At 37.7% G+C, this 21,316-nt stretch overlaps 1 protein-coding gene across 1 annotated transcript; it reads right to left on the bottom strand.

The window, feature by feature from the left end:
• Nucleotides 1–669: 669 nt before the first annotated feature.
• LOC113557068 (homeobox protein B-H1-like) lies at nucleotides 670–19,780 on the bottom strand. Its single transcript, XM_026962363.2, is given in 4 exon segments — nucleotides 670–2,931; nucleotides 8,595–8,802; nucleotides 18,910–18,994; nucleotides 18,996–19,780. Coding segments are annotated over 4 exon segments (1,098 nt in total). The 5' UTR covers nucleotides 19,245–19,780; the 3' UTR covers nucleotides 670–2,375.
• Nucleotides 19,781–21,316: the final 1,536 nt, after the last annotated feature.

Here is a 21,316-nt window from a genome sequence, read left to right as displayed (position 1 = left end):
TTATTAATGTTACATTTGTGAACGATCTGCACCATATTGCTGTATTATGCTTAGGAATAGCTGTTGCTGCAGTCTTTATTATAATATACTACACCGCGCATCGCATGTGCGCAGTGGGGGTGGCAGATGCAGTTACGGCGAGGTCCCGCCGTTAACCGTATACACACATATATATATAATATAATATTAAGAGGTACCCATCAACGCGATTAATTATATAATTTTATATTTTATACGAGTGCACTGCACAATGCTTTAACCGCCCGACGCGTTTCCAATGTGTATATACTATATATATATAGATAATAATATAATCATCACACGTTTCTTGTGCATATTTTTTTTATTTTCGGTGGGGGAGAGGGAGAAATAAAAACGAGTCATTGTACAAAACGAATGGACCGAAACCCCGTGCGGCCGACATGTGTTCGATCAGGAACTCCGGTCCGAATCGAGTTCAATTGAAAATCGTACACACGTTCAAAGTGTTTGTGTGTGTGTGTGTGTGTGTGTGTGTGTGAGCACCGACAGCACCTCGTGGAAACGCTGAACGACTGTTGTGCATAATATACTATAGAGTGCGTGAAAAGGATGAGTTTGGGGACATGGTGATGTTTGGATATTGCATATAGGTATAGGTATCGTACAATAATAATGTGAACACGTCGGTTAAACTCTAAACAATAATGTTAATTTATTTTTTATATTTTTACACGTAACAAGAATGATATTTACACGGAAAAACATCGTACGACGACTCGCAATCGCGTACATCAGCGTTTATATATATATATATATAATTATAATATATGTATATAAATATATAGTTTGCAACATATATACGATTCCTAAATGTTAGGTATACAATAATATTATTATGTATCATATATTATATAAAACGAAGCGTCTCGGTATTTTTTTCCTATATTGTTCATTTGTTTTTTTTAATCGCGTACACTATTTTTTTTAGTTTTTTGGCACGATCATATTTTCTACACTTGACGATTACAAGACGAATATCGTATATCAATACACGCAAAATTAACGACATACATAATATACGATTATACCAAGCCTGACAACAAATTTAAGGTACATATACAATTACATTATGATTATAACTATAATAAAAATGTTTATATAAATATATATTATGGTAGAATATATACGTATTACATATAGTCTAATTATTATTATTACATTGCACGACTTCGTATAATATAATCATTTATTCATACTTACTTACTTACTCACTACATCATATTCATACGAAATAAATTATTGATACTTATCACTTACACTGTATCTATATATAATGTACAATATCGGTATCTAATATTGTTGTCGTAATATATATATATATATATATGTATAAGTAATATTTTATTTACATTAATAATAATATACAATATCGATAAGAAACAATCGTGGTAAGCAAAATTATGTAAAACATACCTACATTAAAAGTATAGACAAACAAATATACATTATAATATGTATGTTAATAAACAGTAGATAATAGTATTATGTATATATATATATATAGTACCCACGTATTAAAGTAATATATATATATATATATATATTGTTTCACTCGTAAGTTACCGTATGGTCGACGAGCGTTGAAGTCTCTGACTTACCGACGTGGCTTAATTGAAATGAATAGAAAAAAAAAATATTGAACAAACGCGTAACAAGATGTTCGGTAAGAGTTCGTAATGGTAATAATAATAATAATAATAATAACAAATATAGGTACCTATACGCGTGTGTTGATACAACGAACAAATTCGGATATTATTCTCCACCGAAAAAACGTGATGAACCAGTATAATATTATATATGTATATGGTTTCACTGCGAATAAATTAAAAATCAAATATTTGTACTCTGAGAGAACGTAATTATAATATGTTTTCTGTGTGTATAAGATTTCCTTATAGAATTATATATCGATATTAATTGTAATGAAATTTGTCACAGTAATAATTGCTCACGTTATATAAGAAGAATAGAGAAAAAAAAAAACACAAATTTTTCGCGTCAGGGTCGTCGGTACGGAACGCAAACATAATACAGTACTATACAATATCATAATATACAAATGATAATAATAATAATAATAGTAATAATAATAATAATAATAAAGAGTAAACGACGACTAGGTGGGTGTATATGTGTTGGAGTGTGCATTCCACTGCAGTGTCCCACGTAATATTATTGTACATGCGCTCACAACTGCAACTGCACTCAAACACGACAACGAGCGGCGGACCATAATAGTATCGTAGTACATTATAGGCGAGTCACGTGCGCGGTGCGATGATGGTATACGTATTATGGCACGCGGTGGGCCAGCGCGCCGCGGTCGTCGCTTAAACGTCCACGTTGGGCGAGTCGGACCCGTCGTCTTCGACGTCCACCGAACCGGGCCGGCTGTCCACCGTCGATCTGGGCGAGTCGCGCGCCGACCGGCCGGGTGGTTCGGGCGTCGGACTGCGGCCGGGCATCGGCGGCATGGTGGCCGGATGGTGGACGCCACCGTAGTACATCGGGTGCGCGAGCGGCACGGGCGGCGGTGGTATGTGGTGATGGTGGTGATGGTGGCCAGACGCGCCGGCGCCCGAGCCCGCGGCACCCGGACCGCCCGCCATACCGGGGTACAGCCTGTAGGCCAGCGGCTTCTGGAGCGTCGACACGGCGGCCGCGGCTACGGCTGCCTGCCGGTAGTACAGGTCGGCGGCGGACGGTGCACCGCCCGCGCCCGAGACGCCGCCCCCGCCGGATACGCCGCCTGCAGCTCCCGCGGCACCGGCCGGATACGGCCAGCAACCGTACGGCGGCCCGCCGTACAGCCGTTGGAATGCCGCGTAGTTGCCCGCCTCGGCTAATAGTTCCAGGCCTACTGCCGTCTGACGTTTCCATTTGGTCCTGCCAAACATAATAACAACGATCGCATTAGAAAACGCAACTTTTAATCGCACTCATATAATATATTATTATGCACGATATATGTTTTGACAAGACAATCTACGTTTTGAGTATACTGTCAAAAGATATTATTAAAAAAGTTAGTGGATATCTTCAATGACTACGATATACATAATTATTGGATTGTTTTCATAAATATATACCGTAATGTAAAGTACCTATATAGTTTTGTTGAGATGACATAATTATACACCTACGTCATAAAAAATTCTAAAACCTAGAGCACCCACGAGTTTCTCGATTAAAAGAATCACTGTAGTAAGTTTAGGTTGTTATGAATTAATTTTATAAATACACGTAACTGTACCTAGCCTGTTTTAATGTGCGCGAGCTTTCTATATTATAAGCGTTATTATTGTCTTGATGTATTATGGTTTGTGAAATATCGTACATAGAATTTTTTTAAATTATTTATAACATCATTGAATAATGAAATGAATGATCTCACGTCTATATTATGTGATCGTATTATTAACATTACCCCTAAGTCGTATTATTATTGTACAGTATAGGTATGAAGGACATTCGATGTTCATACAGAACGGATTTGATTATAATATACCGATAACTAATATCGAGTGATTCCGTTGGACAATTAAAGATTACAAATGTTTTGGTTGTTCCGCAAAAAAACAATTCATTCAGTCGCACAGAATATAGAAATCACGTAAAATGACGGCGCACGTACGTTAGTTTCAAAAATTAATTTAAAAAAAAACTTTTAAGTGCGTGTTAAGCTGTATAAATAAGAGATACCTGTCGGCCATGTTATTATATAGGTATACAATAGCGCGTTTGCATAATATAAAAATTATTATAATGATATAGCTGTTCTACACATATTTCGGAAGGAAATGAAAAAAAAAACGTATCATTAGACTCATTTATGTAGTACATGGTATACCTATACGGGAAAAATACGTTTTCATTAAAATATAAAATAATTGTCGGCTAGAAACCTTGGCAATATCACAGTGAACGAGAAGACGAGTAAAATATACATTTACATTTAATATTATTACTAATGTTTAGACCAAGTAGATTTCCCCTTGAATGTATTAATATAGTATTATACATAATGACAGACATTATATAATAACGCTACTCGATAAAAGGACAACTGAAATAACATTGAAACGGACATTATCATTTATCATCACAATCAGGTCGTCTATGGGCATTAGCCATATTCTTGTGGCGTAAAGCAGCTGGTTTTGGAATGGCATGATACATAAAATATAATATACGCCCGCGAAGATGTGTCGCGGTGGTACCTACACGATATTATTAAATACATATTATACACGATAGACGGCGTGAATCTCGAGCGCGATTACGACATAGCGTGGACTATTTTTTTTGTTGAAATTTTTTGTTTCTCCGGTGCAGCGTCGCGTATAGACACATCGATTAAAACGTCAACGATGTGTATATATATATATATATATATGACAACGGCGACTGGCACGCACACGATCGATTCGTTTCATGAGTGTTTTTTTGATGCCGCCGGCGAAATGTACAACAGTACGCACATCGATATAGTCGCGTACACAGATGCGACGATATAGCTGCTAGGTAGCTATAGGTATATAGCGTCTTGTATTTTTTATTTTATTATTACTGTTTATTGTTATTACAACACGGACGGAACAAAAATTAGAAAAAACCATTGTACGCGTGATTCTGTGGGCCGTCTGGGAGGGGCAGGGAAAAATAATAAGAAAACCCGCGACGAAAAGACGTGTTTTTCCATTAAATATGACGACGTGCCCGAGCACGAGCGAGCTGACTGGGTACGGTCATCATCGTGCTCGTTCAATATAATATACACAATAGACGGTCGCCACTGCCGGAGCGAACGTGACCCGAACGACCCGTGGAAAACACACAAAAATCCGGTATCTTATATTATAATATATATATAATGTTTCGAGTCGCGCGCGCGCGCCGATGACTGTGCTGCGTGTAATATAACACTACATAGGTACGCACTATGATATTACAACAGTTTATGTATATGACGTTTAATATTATGGTTTCACGTTTTTTCGTCGTAGATAAAATATTATTATTATTTAGTCACTCGACACGCACACGATTCACGCGTGGCTACAATCGGATCTTCGATTTTTTACACCCTCGGTTTTTCTCGTTAAATTTTCGGGATTCTATTTTTTTTCAATCTTACGCGTTTTTTTTTTTTGCTACTATAGATAGGTTTTTTTTCACCGAGTTTCGCGAACGATGTGTTAACGTCTTCATCGACGACGTCGGTGCCGCGAGACAACGCGATAGACGGTGCGCGACGGCGACGTGTCAATTAAAACGATCAGCAAAAATAACCGTTGTACGAGTGTACAATATACGCAATATTACGAGTATAATTATTATGATATAACCAGTTTTAGGTGAGGAAATTCGCTCGGAAGAGGAACGCTCTTCAAAGAAATTTACCTCGTCATAACGTGGGTTAATGAACGTTTATAGTCGCTTTAAATTCTTTCAGACATCGCGCGTTTACTTACACAAGCAAACTCGGTATTTCGGCTTATGAAATCAAAAATAAATACGATTTCGGATTTTCTGTAAACTCTTCTCTTGACTTTTAGCTAAAAACCGTCTTATATTATAATTTTACCTTCAAAACACCAACACTTGAACACTAATTACCGCATGTATATTTACATGGGAAAATCTGAGGACAAAAGTTTTTTTACGAACATTTTGTGATCAATGGCGAATAATAATATCTCGTTACGAAATGGCTGTGGAAAGCTACTGCTGCTGGCGTTATACCCAGTATGTGTTATAATAATTGTTATTATTAGTGTGAACGTTAATGGGTCGTAACCGATTCTAATTCCGGTATCTATCTACGCGTATAGCGGAGGCGTTATGCCAAAGGCGCGAAATACAGTTTTTTAAACGAGTACGTATTATAAATATAATATATAGGCGGCATTACGAGACTGCGGGCCGGAACGCATTCGTCTTGTCCGCGCGCGATCACGCGATAGTCGTAAGAGGTACAACGGTATAACATCATAGTGCGTGCGGACGCGACTAATTTTAGCCTTTGATTTAGTGAGCCAACGTTACGACAGACCACTGCAGTAAATACGACGCGGACGCGATCGGTACGGCGCTGTGCGTGTATAAATCAACTGGGACGACGACGACGACGACGGACGTCGGTAAATCAACTTTTCCGACCGTGAAAATATAATATAATATCGTGTGTGTATAGGTATAGTCGAGGTGACATAATAAGACGTCGGCGCTCGCCAACTATACATTTTTTACGAAACCGCGTAAATAGGTACCGCTGCAGTGGTTAGGTCCACAACGCGATAAACGGACATTTTAGTACGTAGGTATACCGACAAGAATATAATATTCCTTTTGCACGTTTGGCATATTATCATTATACGTATCATCGCGTGTGCAAAAACAATAGGCGATTAAACACAATACTATGCGATCGTCCTTTGCCATACAGAGTTTGTAATAATATTGCACGAACCCGAGTTTATGCGGAGACGGCGTACACTTTACACCGCGTAAATCGTGGGGAACAAGACAAACGTCGAAACATCTAGTCTTACTTTTGCTGCGGTGGCGGTGACGCGCGATAATTTTTGAACGCGCGTATTACACAATACGACATATTATTATATTGTATTGTATTATAATGTTAATTTGCCGTTTCGTCGCGGCCAACCCCCTCGACACCACGACCAGCCAATCCTTTGCCGTCACCGAGCAGATGCTAATAATATACGTTACACACACACACGCGCGCGCGTATATATAGTTCGTACACACTGTATGTATACCGGACGATAAATTATCTCCTTAACCGCGCCCGCGGCGCACACCAAATGACACGCGAAATCCTCCAAAGAGGCTCCTTTTCAACGAGACTGCCACAGCCTATTATGTTATGTATACAATATATCGTATATTAGTGTCGTTTATATTATATTGTTACAATACTTGAGCATTATTATAATGGCGTGTGTGTGGTGTGCCGATTTTTCACACTCCAAAAGATTTATCCATGTGCCAGCATTTTTTCCGCTCGTATTTTTTTCTCATCCCGAAACGCCGCAAATAATATTATCTCAACACGTTTCACGTATTATACGCATTTGTGTACAATAATAATAATAATAATAATAATAAGTGGAATATTAGCCACGACGACGTTTACACAAGAGTTAACACGCGCATCGGTGTTATTATTTATTTCTCTCGGCTTTTGTGCGTGCGCGCACCCCGCCGGGCGAATACCCGTACCCACAATGTCGTATAATAGACGCTCTTCGAGTGTATACCACTTACGTTCCGACCGCGCTTCAGAGGTATAGGTACGCACGTACTTGACAAATGACCGGGACTTCTCTCGAAACGCGTATAATATAATATATTATAACTGCTGCAGCATCCTCGCTACGGCAGACCTTTATTATTATGTACGTCCGACTTGTCCCATTTATAAATGGATTGTTCGTACACCTATGGGGACATTATACTTAACTTGGACCCTTCCCCGAAATCCTACACGTACAAATATATCGATTGTATTTGTATATGTGTATGCGTACCAAACCCGTTATTTATTATTATATATGCGCGAGGCGCGATAAAAATCGTATAACGTACATTATGCTCCGCTAGATATTTCAGCGGCGCGCGCGGGAAGAGGGTGCATTTTTTCACTATTATTATTATCATTATTAAGGGGCGGAATTTGCATTCACAACGTATAATATTACGCACGGTTGGCGGTTGCGCGTATATATTTATAGAACGACGAAAAAAACTTACATAGCGTTTTACACTTGTCTTTTGCGCTCGGTATATTTTTACCGAAGAAAAACGCCTCCTCACACCCTCTCACGCACGCCTTCCCATCGCCCCACCACACCCTTCATCGCAACGACGACAATTACAATATTTTTGTCGGCGGCCGCACACGAAAATGCTTATCAGACACGATATCGTATTGCTCTACGACCCGCCTGTCGACTTTTGAAGCACATCCGTTTTCAGAATACACACACACACACACACACATCCGAGAACCATACATAGTATTATACATCTATTACCAAATTTTCACTGTTCACGTGCTCCACCTTTGTTGTATACCTACTATTATTATAGCTTTTTTCGGTGGCGATTGGGGTGGTGTTTTCGGGGGTGTTCTGCTACAGGCGTTTCGTTATTACTATTATTTTTTCTCGTCGTGGATATTGTTGTATAATATTATAATTCAAGATAATACCACCGTAGGTATAAAATAATTGTATGAGTAATAAGCGCCTTGCGCCGGATGGAAATATATAGCTTCAAGTAGGGATATTATGGACATAGGGTTTGGAAACATGGTCTCAGACTTACCGCCGAAACGTAAAAATGTATATTATAGGTATAGTTACTGTATATGATATAGTTTTAAACGCGATGGGTAATATATTACACTCTAACCCGGCGTAACTTATCCCTAACCTAACCTAACCTAACCTATACCATATATTATATTATATTTATAATTTACAATTAATATTGATAATATAAATATCAATTAAGCTCACCTTCTGTTCTGATACCAGGTCTTGACTTGGGTGTCGGACAGATTGAGCTTAGCCGCCAATTCCATGCGGTCCTGGACGCTCAGGTACTTTTGTCTTTCGAAACTCTTTTCGAGTGTTTGCAACTGGTGGTCCGTGAACGCCGTCCTCGCTTTTCTCTGTTTCTTGCTAAGATTTGAACCAGAATTCCGACCATCGTCGTCTCTGTGGCCTGTAGCACAAAAACCAATTCACGACTATTAAAACGCTGCCAATGCACGGTTACAAAACGATTACTTAAAATATAATATACACGCGAATAAAAGTGTAACTTGTGTAATTCTATATGTATAAAAAAAAAGAGTCAGCAGCAAACAGCTATATGGGTACTATATTTATTATTATAGTATATTGTTGTGTAGTTGTGTATATATATATTATATTATATTATAGTACGTGTGCGGTGCTGCATATTATAGTTTGTCGGACATTTATAATGTTTTGTACTATGTGTGTACTATGCCACACGACATCACGAACACATTATGTGACAAAAATGAAAACAAAATAGTAATAATAATATAATAATATCATAAAATCTGAAACGCGATATAAAGCTTAATAGCGGTGACTCGAATGCGCACGTCGCGGAGGCGGCGGTTAGGCGGCACACGCATATCACGCAAAACGCTGCCGCCCGCTTCGGTCATTACGGTGGCAAAATAAAAAATGACGATAAAAATCACACGAAACACTCTTGTAACATAAACGGCAATGGGCCGTACACGAAAAAATTCTACTAAATGTTTCTATATATGTATATACGGTGCTCTTTTTCGCCATCAAACATGAAATATAGGTATAATTTTATTGGTATACTCGTATTATAATAGGCATAGGTAAATAAAATTGTTGGCGTATTGCCGTATGTATGTTGCCCCGTAAGCGTACAAAGTTAAAACAAAATATTGGTTATGTATAAATATAAAATAATATTTAATATCACAAAACACTACACAATAGAAGAATAGAATTCGTTTTTTGTTTTATATTTTTAGGGCATATAATTCTCTGCACTTACACAATAATATAATATTGTGATGCGAGGCGAAAACAAACGCGCCGCGGATTTATTATTCCGGTCTCTTGGGCCGGGTGTGAAAAACCCGTTGTCGACACACTGTAGCAGTAAACCTAACCTATATGTGTAGCGAATATAATTCGTCTGTCAATTTGCATTTAAAAAAATAAAACGGGGTTTAAAAAATGAAAGTGGAAAAAAATAACGCTATCGTAACGCGCCTGCTCGAACAATGTACCGCGTGTATAAACTTACCCCGAAGCAATGGTTGGGGGGTGGGGTTGTTTGTGTGCGCGTACAATGGCTGTCGAGAGGGGTCGTGCTCGATTGTCGTGTACTATCGGCGGCGGGGCGACGGTAATTGGAGTAAAACGGGAAAGAAAGAATGAAATCTGCCGGCCGGGAAGGGATGATGACCGGCGGGGAAAGAGCCGCGAAAGCCAATGAGCCGCGGTGTGCGCGCGAGGGGGGCTTAAGTGGTCCGCCGTCGCTCAGCCCTTCTACGTTGCTAATATATACGAGAGTCTTTACTATATACGTGTAACGCGCGGCGCGGGGAGTAGAGGTAGCGAGCGAGAAAAAGGGTGAGAGAGGGTGTTATTCTCTACTACCGTTGCAGCGCGCAGTAGCTCTCTCTTGTTTTCCCGTCGCAGCAACCACCGGCGACGTGGCTTTTCGCCTCCCTACACCGCCTCCAGAGTATATTTCGTTATTGCGCGCGTACAACACACCCTCCGCTGCAGGGTGTACACCGCTCTGCTGCAGTCTCACCACCACCGCCTCGCACACAGATATATCAATTTAATGGTGCTCGACTTGTTTATATGTGTATATATACGTGTTTAAGTATGCCGCAGTGTGTGTGTGGTGTGTGTGTGTGCGGGTATGAAATTTCTAGTCTCCGCCCAACCCGTTTGTAGGTATATGTGTGCGTATATATTATATACATAAAACGCTAATGGACCCGACGGCGCGTCGAGTTGCGCTCTATAACCGAATTAATGCGCGCGATTCAAACGTATATAAATCTCGCAACGCCAATAACCATGTATAAATCGTTTAAACGGTTGCGCGTACGAAACAATAATTGTCTGTACACGTACAGCTTACCAATCGCTCGCATTGAGAGGGTATAGAAACGCGCGCGCGAGTATATCTAAATGCAACTTTATATGCTTGCGCGCATGGTATTTGCAGACAATAACTACACATGTATACGTGTCGGATTATATTTTGTTTGACCGACGCGGAAAAATATACCCATCAAATATCTAACGTGGTCGATAGAAAAACGCGGGACGGTGCACATTACCATAACATTATCAGCATGCAGTTGCAGCGCCAATAACAGCATTCGTTATTTACTTATTGTATGCATGTCAAATATGTCAATTATGTGTATAATATTCTTTAATAATACATATATATATATATTAAACACACACACAAGTGCGCGCAAACTGACGGGAATGGTGAGTGGGCAGCAAAAGTCTGGGATTCCGAAAAATTAATAGTCACGAAAGGTCGACACGACGTGAGGCGTGTGGTGCGTGGGGGTGTCCTTTTATGTTGTCCGTTGTTTTCGTTTTATTACACGCACGAATTTCCCGGACTCGTGTTTGTCAGTGTGTGTGTGCGATATGCGATGGCGTGCGCGTCGCACATGTATAGAGTCCGATATATAGCCCATTAAGGGTATAAGTATAGGTATACAGGTATATATGTGTAAAGGGTCAATCCTTGCGCCCCGGCCCAACGCAGAACGGCGGGAGGGGGAGCGAGAAGAGAAGGGTTTACGTATAAAATCATAAACACAATACATTATATTATTTAAGGGTGTTGTTTATACAGTAAAACGGCTCGGTTGCCAAGAACTTTGCGTGCTCTTGTATATATACGCAGTTTTATATACATTTAAAACACGAGTAAATATATATATCTAACGTTTATTAATAATAGATTTTTTCCCGAGCGAAACACGTCGCTATCGGGACGGGGTCACAAAACGGAGTCCGACCGCCGCGCCGTGCCCCATTACGAAATTCGTATTATATAATGTACACTCCACACGGCAAATTGCTTATATTTGTAACGGTTTCCTATAACAATTTATTATCGAACTAAACTTTACATACCGATATGAATTTTTCAACTTTTGCGTCATTCATATATTCTATCTAGACATTATAATGTTATTGAAATATGTATATATACGTGTACAGTTTACACTCGTGCTAGAAATCTACAAGTATATGCAGAGTATGGTGATGGTCAGCTCTGGAGTAACACTAATAGGGGCTAAATCGGCTATAGACCGGGGTGCTAATCTTTATAGTAGCGAAAAAAAAAAAATGTTCACCAAATAAAATAGTACCAACATCTGAAATGAAATGGATAACATAATATTGGTATTCTAAGTTAAATTAAAATCGGTATTTGAAAATATATTAGGGACGCAAAAACTCTCCCCCTGCCGCGGTCGAGTCACACTATTAAAAATCATTATAACCTTGCCTGTAGTAATTTAAAATAACGATATATAATATAGTTGTGGACATGGTACCTATAATATACTTATCGATGTACTTAATACATCAGCTATATGCACGGAAATAAACAAACAAACCTCGTTTTTCGTGTCCATTGAAAATTGCAATAAATATCATTAAAACATGGTACATAACACTGCTCGTACATACGACTATTATAATATAACTGATGTCGTGTACCCGCCGTGTATACTTGTATAGCGTGTATATACAGCGCAGTGCACACAAACATGCATCACGCGCTTTTTATTTCCGCGTGGGTATATATATATATATATACATGATATTATACGGTGAGCCGTAGATATAATATAAAAATACATACACTTCAAAGTGTGTACGTATTACGTATATAATATTCTTTATTTGCGTTTACTATACGTGCAATGTGCATGTATATATGCGGCGTTGTGGCGATGTATAATATATTATGTACTCGCATATTATGTCTATATATATATATTATAATAATAATAATACAATACTACAATACGATATTATATATTGTCATCATCACGTCGGTTTAATCAACCGGTGTGCGCCTGACAAATCTCGCTGGGACATAACCTTGACGACTCGTACACACTGCATAATAATTTACGAATATAGCATATACGGCGTACCTATACATACATAGGTGTATGGGTAATACAATATCATGTACATTGTGCGGTACGGCGGCGTTTCGCGACCCGAAAACTCTATTCAGTCTGTTAAAAAGTGATTATCGGTGTTATCGATGGCGGCGGTCGTATAACGACACATTAGCCATTATATTGTACGATGGCGTGACAGAACCGCACGTAAATCGATTGTTGGAACATTTTCCGACTTGTTATTTGCTGTCGTTGAATATATATGTGGGTACCTAATATAAAACACGCGTTATAACTCTATAATATTGTAATATATATATAAACGGCTGTAGTGTGTAGGTATATTGCGTGTCTGCGTATACGTATATAGAATACGCGTGCATAAAGGTTCATCGGAAAAACGGTCTGTAGTGGATTAATACACACAATGACAGTTGTTATACGGCAATATGCAATTAGATACATAGCTAGTAAACACGAATTATAATAATAATGGATACACGTACGAATTTGATTCATCGAGTGCAATTTGTAAAAAATATCATAAGCCGTACGACGGGATACGCGCGATTTCCAAATCGTTCCATTTACCCATTGCATAAGCTATGCGCACGCTCTAGTGCATGAAAACATATACTGATGGGAATACCGAGAGTATAGGTACACGGCGGGAGTTATTACAGTAAATAATAATTGATAACACAGATAAAATATCTTGCAGACGTGCGGGTATTTCTTACTAGTCTACATATTATAAGGATTTATACCCTTTGTGTATTGAATCTCCATTCACTGCCTGCAGTGACAAACAAACATACACATATTAACGAAAAACACACACTACACATGACTATCGCGATGCTGCGACGAAAAGAGATGATGAGCGTCTAATTTCGGTTCTGCAGTGTGCATTGTTGGCTCTGTTCCTACATAATATATATTTGTCGCCGCTGCGGCAGAACACGAATTATATAGGACGACGACGACGACGATGTGATAATATTGTTACGTTATGACGATTTACTGCCGTCGCCGAGTGTGTATTAGCGCCAATTAGCGGTCGGCGGAAATAAAATGCATATATTATATCGTCACCGCGCGACCCTTTCGCCACCACGACATTTCACTTCTTTCCGCACGTAAAGAGAAAACGCTGCGAGTGATATATATATACCTGTATACGAGTATACATCATCAGCGTTATAATATAGTCTTACGTCCTGGAGAAGAAGCGAAAAAAATAAAAACTTTGCAGATGGACTGAAACGCGTTAATTATACCGCGAGCATTATATATTAGGAGGGCTGCGGACTTCTGCCACTTAAAATGTTTATAAATGATAATATTTATATAGTTTTGTTCGTATATAATAAGTTATAATAATAATAATAGAATTTCATCGTCATATTCGGGCGATGTGCTCATAATAATAATCATAATATCATAATTTTAATATTTTTTTAGGCGTACTACACGACACAATGATACGAAAACCATTGAAGCGATGATATATATTATACCTATACTTTGCGACGATTTGAAAAAAAAATGGTTAAAGTGGTCGCGTGTTTGTGTGTTTGGAAAGTAAATATTATAAATTGCCAGTTTTTTCGTTCCGTTTAATTAACGGGCTTGTCGACAACATTGATGGCGTCAGCGGTCTTTTCGAGCGGCTACTACATATTGTATAGAACAAGATGTAAAGGTTGGTATAACTATATGTATATTACATTTAAATAATTTAATATACAAATGGTTGTACCCAAAAATTATTTTAGAATTGGAACGGTGAAATCGTCACCGCTGTGCCAATCGAATATTATAATATTATGATTTGTGTATACAATTATAATATACGTGTATATAATAGTGCTGTAGAACAAAATGTATTATAAAAACATCGGACAAATAAATATTATATAAATAAAAAACCTGAGAAATTTAAATGTAGTTTACACCACGCACACATTACTAAAAAAAAAACTATACAGAAATTCGTTTGCGTATATATATACATAAACGAATGCCTACGATATATTGTATATTATGTAGTATTATTATTATTACGTTTATTATATTATATATTGTTTCGAAAATAACACATTTAACCGGGCGATCGTTCTGTGGTGTAAGTATACCATTATTATACCTAAAAAGTATCAAAATTAAATCATTTAAGTGGGTCAAAACACTACTTCTGTACATGATTATATGCACTTAAAAACCTCCCTACAAAAAACTATAATAACCTATAACCTTATACCTACGTTGATAATATGTAATCAGTGATGGATACTTTTAACTGTCATGTGCAATGTGTATATATATATATATATTTATTATATAACGACGATAGGTATTATAATCCCTTTTCTCTCATCTCCATACAGTCATCACAACGTAATAGTATGATATACCTACATATTTATAACTCTCGCTACATATAATGAGGTACCTACACGGTAGCGATATATTACACGAAGCACAAACCTACATACAGTTGTATAAAACACTATAAAAAAACTTATACATAGTTATAATATCATTGTACCTATACCTATACACGCACATTGAAAAGTAAATTTCAGTTCAATCGGTTGCTTCTGCAGGTATTGTGGCATTTCGTGCGTACAAACTTTAAACGATGCTTTACTCAAAAGTAAATAAATAATAATATAACAACAAATGTAATTTTGGACATTTTGTTACTATTATTATAGTTATTTATTTATTTTACTTATATTTTCCGAAACTTTTGAAAATCGCGTGTCATGATCGCGATATTATATAGCTAGGCGTGTGTATCTCTATATTTATGTATATTCGTTTTAGAAATGACCGTTCATAATTATTTGAACGGCCTCAATTGGATTCAATCGATTAATGTTTAAAACCCGCCACCACATACTATTTCGTGGTATTCGGAAAGCTCACTATTTTAACCTAACCTATGTACACGATATATATATATTTCCATATAACCATATGCGCTATAAATTAGTTTGAAATTTTGAGTTGTGGCAACGGCTGTTTCGCGTGTAAAACCACCACCACAGTCGATTATATGCGAAAAGGGGAAAGAAAAAAAACCAAAGAATAAACATAACTTGCCCGCAACGCGCTATATGTTTCGTTGTCGCGACAAAACGGTTTTCCCCTTCAGGCGTATCGAATTTTCCACCGTAGGGGTGAAATATGTTCGCCAGAGGTAAAATATTTTAATAATAACAAGAACCCGGCCTGCGCATGAGAAATTAAGAAGAAAAAACCTCGCCTATTGTATGGTGAAAAACGTCGTAAAAAACACCTCGTAAAATATTCAATTTCGACCGAACTAAAGAACCGTTTTTAGCGTTCCAAACTATATAATGAAACGTTTACACTATCTGCTTCCATATTAATACTGTGCCGCTTGGAAAGGCTATTATGTATAAATTATATAATAAACTAATAAAGTTGCTCTGTATACTGTAGAATTTTATTTCATAAATCGAATCTCTGTCGTGTGTAGTATAGTTGGACTTTAAGCGATGATAAATATCTATATATATATATATATATATATATATATGTACTATTCTTTATCTGTGAAAACAAATTTATGTATTATAGATAAATTCAGGAACTTTCGCATCTCAGTGTTAATTGTTTATTTATACTAACACTCCGCCTTATAAATATACATTTTTGATATCCATAACGTAGATAAATATAGGTTTATGCTTGTCATTCTAAATTCTTTAGAATAGTAATGACGACAATAGTGCATATATTATATACTTATGTCAGTGATTATATAGTGACTTCAGCGGATAAGAAAAAAATTAAAACTTAAGAAACGTATATATATATATATATGTAATAGTATATACTCGTATATAGATGTTCTTATTTATTAAATTATAGCTATATCTGTGCGGTGGATGGCAATAACAACAATAATAGTAATATAATATTATTACAAGGGCGGAAATCTCGAGTACGCACTTACGGATTACGCCTATTGTCCGCGAGGGGGTTGATGTTAATCCGACACGGCCGATTCAAACGTCAAAATTGCAGTTAACGTTTCATTATAGTATAACGTATACATACACATCGTCCTGTGTATATAAATAACATGCTGCGTGTATTATAGGTGCGCGTGTGTACAATATATATAATAATAATTTAGGTGTATCGATTTATTTGCTAGAGGATTATTATATTCATACCGATTATACTATTTATATGTGACAATAATATGGGTGACTTATAAACATGCTTAGCGAAACGAATTTTTCACCCAAACACTGGTTCAGCAGATCGAATTATACCCTATAGCAAAATACGTTTATATTTATTTTGATTTCGCCCGTTTACCTTTACCGGTAAAATCGATTATACTTTGTTATACTGCTATATTTGCCCCATTCTACCTAAATTTTCAATAGAAATGTGATGAAAGACGCAGCTTATACCGCCAATCGTCAATATATTATATTATTATATTTTTGTGCGAAGTCCTGAAAAAACGCTGCGACGTATTCACTGATGTAATGATATTCAGGTATAATTGAAGCATGCGATTCGTGTGATGGGAAGTTATATATATTCATTTAAAGCGGTTTATATAAGAATATATATATATATATATATATATATATATATAATAGTAAAATATTTATATATGTACCTACATAGGTAATATGTAGGTATACAAGCACAAATATATACATCGTATATTGTAACGTATCATTGTTTTATGTTTGCACAACCGGTCATTTATGAAAAAATGAATAAAATGAGAAATTACGTAAGCACGTGAGCTTGTGTATAATATTATATTACTGTTACTACAAACTATACGTAAGTATATAATAAATATTAAATACATATTATAAATTATCTTAGAAAGGATGATGGCTATTATTTTAAGTAGGGTTTCTTGACCTAACTATACTGTCATGAATTTCAGAAATATTATACGTCTATAAGAATAAGGTTAACCTGAATAATATTGTATAAACGGAACAATAATGATAATGAAAATTGTTAAAAACATAATATAAAAGTGATTTATGAGACGTACGTAAAGATATATTTATATAAATGTATTATTTATATTAAATTTAGTAAGTATGTAATTATCATAAATTCAATTGACGAGTAAAAAAAATGTATCGAATACACTTTACACTTGATACATAAAATTAAGATATTTATTAATTAATATGGATTTTTGTCTTCTAACTTAAAATATGCGTATTTCGTACACGCATATTTTAGTACCTAATAATGTTACTAATAATATGCAGTAAAACCGAGATTTATAGCTCACTGCAAAGAACTAATAATATTTGTAAAAAGTTAATGGAAAATAAATTAAATAAATCAAGATACAATACTAAGTAGGTATATACCTATTATCCTATATAGGTATATATTTTATAATTTTGTACAATCTCACTTTGAAGAAATCTTGAATTTTATTGAAATGAATATTATTATGATAATAACTGTATGTATTTTATGCATAATATTTTTGGTAGTTTTATAAGTAGGCATAGAACTTTTTATATGTGTTATATAGAAGTAGATACAGTCTAACATAATTGTAGGTTAATACCTACAAGGCTATATACCCTATATATTTAAGATCGTATACTATAGGTATACAAGATTTGATCTACATATATTACAATTAGGTACCTAATAGGCATATAATACAAGCCAATCGTTATTTATATGTTTAAAATGATATTGAAAATATACCACGATATTACCGTAAACCAAAACTATTATATTATATCAATAATTATTCAAGATTGTATTTTATTATTTTTAAACACCGGTTTATGAATTATCATCAGGTACCCCTAACGCATGCTTGCTGCTCAAACAGGAAGTATACAGACTTCAGTCATTGTGTTGACACCTACGGTTGCGATTGATATTGTTATTGTTTGATATATTTTTTTTTTATGTGTTGTTATTTTATAGCCTTAAGATCGATAATTCGGCGCAGGTCATTGCAATCTACACACAGGCAAATCATATCTGTTTGATGTAGCTATACGCCAATTAACGTATAGTAAGTAAACACGCGCTGATGAAACAATAAGACGACTTACCGTTGGAGCAAACGGACGAGTTGTCGCCCGGCAGTCCGCTGTCAGTGCCGCTCTCGTGATCGTCGCTCAGGTCCGAGTCGGCCGGTACCTCCGCCAACGCCGGCGGGCCCCGCTCCCTGGCCGCCGCCTCCGCCGTTGCTGCCGGAGGACGCGCGCCCGTGAAGAGACAGGTCGCGTGGCCCGTCCGTGGACGAAGCAGGCGACACGGGCGAACCGCTGCCGTTATTGCGGCCGTTGTCGGACAGTATGTCAGTGATCATGAACCGAGACCTGCCGAGATGGTGCATGGGCATGGTGCCGGCCGCCGAAGCGGCTGTGAGTTCGTGCACGGTCATCGTGTTGGTCGTCGTCGTCGTCCTGATGGCTTTGCCGAAGCCGTCACCGCCGGTGGCCACTGCAGCTGCTAGCCCGGCCGGCCACTGCTGTAGCAAAGAAGTACTGCTACGACCGGATGACTGCACCGTACCGCTGATGAGCGTCGCCGTCGTGGTAGCGGTGTATGGCCCGTGACAGTCGCGGATTCTGTACGCGTGTAGACGGTCGCCGTCTTCGATGCGCCGGTTGCCCGTTGTTCGCAGGTATACACGAATACAGACGTGGACGACGCGCGCGCGTAAATAAAAATATAAAAACGGTCGACGGCCCAAAAATTTGAGATAAAACGAAAAAATAAAAATCACAGCAAAATATGTCACGACGGACTCGAGGTCTGTACGGTATTACAATATTTATTAAAAAAAACAGTAACACATAAGCACTCCGGTGTACGTGTACGTGTGTGCGCGCGTGTGTGTGTATGTATGTTTGAGAATGTAACAACGTTGGACAGCGAACGCAAACGCGCGAGAGGCGATCGGTACGCGCCGGTGTGCAGTCGATGGTTAACTAAACGATTGGTTAAGCGACTGTTAACGGCGGCGGTGACGGCGGCGGCCGTCGTCGGTGGGAGACGACCGCCCACCGGTAGGAGGAGCCGTCCAACCGTAGACGGCCTCCGCCCGCCGGCCCGTAAACACGCACGCACACACGCGCACGTACAGCATAACCGGATTATCACTCCCCGCGACCATCTCTGCACCGGCAACCGCACCGACACAACCAGCCAAAACGACCGCACCGCCAGGGCTATCGCGTCCACCGCCTCCTGTACAGTTAACAACGTCCTCTCGGCGGCATCCCGCACCGTCCACCGACTCCCCGCCGCCGAACGCTCGTATTTTTACCGCGCCTATCACCCGTTCGCTGTCTCTTTCTCTCTTTGGCGCGCGGGCGCCCGCGCAGATCGCCTCGGAAATATACCTAAAAAAGTATACGATTTATCACCGCCCGATCGAATGGCGTGAGAGGAGTGCGCGTCGTCTGTTACTCGGAGATTGTTTTTCTATTTCGGTCATAACGCGCACTGTCGCGCGCCCTTTATGCGCGTTAAACATTCGAACTGCTTTTCTCGTACATGTACACAGCACGGTGCTAATATGACATAAATAGCTATAGGTGCGTACATAGTGTATACATACATAGAACATGGACTTCAAAATGTACTTATACAAAATATTATTTTACCTAATCTATTGACTATCGATTATATAGGTACGAGCTACACTGATCTCCGCATCGCCGTATAACACCTATTTTCATATATTTAATCTTTTAATTCAAACCTTAATGATGCTGTTCAAGCTATATGGACGAGGCTCACAATAGTAGCTACAAAGTGTTATTCACTTGTTTGGTCCTTAGGTTCTAGGAAAACTTCAGTTTTTCGAAATTCTCATAATACGCGCGGCAACTATAAATTCTCGCGGCTCGTAATAATCGTATTATTATAGGTACCTATACGCTTAGAGCGATTTCTGCAGAGGCATTTTTTTTTTTTTTTATCATTTTCAGCTCTCGTTTTAAAATTTAATATTTCAGCGTAATAGTATACTGTATATACTTAGATATTATGATTATTGTAGGTAGGCATATTTCATTGTAATTAATTGGTTCGGATGATTATTATCTCCAATTATAGAAGATAAACGAGTGACAATAACCAACTATATTATTGTAATTTTTGAGAACATATTGTAGATTATATTTACTATAGCAGGTACACAATCATTTTTTAAATTAACTTTAAAGTTTATGTATTCATTCTCATCGGTTATTATTTCCATACAGTACTAAATTTGGATCCACTTTTATATATATTAATAGAGTTCTGGTATAGATGAGATATCGTAATTATATCCATATATGGCCGCCAGTCGGTAACGACAAGGCTAGTCAAAAATGCAAAATTATAAATGCATGTTTTCACTCGAGCCATCTAAGTATTTTTATTTTTGTTGATGTTCTTCTAGCAACACAGTCAAATAAATATACTTACAATCACGAAGTAATAAAGCAATAAAACCATGTA

This window comes from Rhopalosiphum maidis, chromosome 1, assembly GCF_003676215.2.
Source record: "Rhopalosiphum maidis isolate BTI-1 chromosome 1, ASM367621v3, whole genome shotgun sequence".
Classification (NCBI taxonomy): Eukaryota; Metazoa; Arthropoda; class Insecta; order Hemiptera; family Aphididae; genus Rhopalosiphum; species Rhopalosiphum maidis.
The sequence above is the reverse complement of the archived record's forward strand: the minus strand, read 5'-3'. Positions and strand labels throughout refer to the sequence as shown.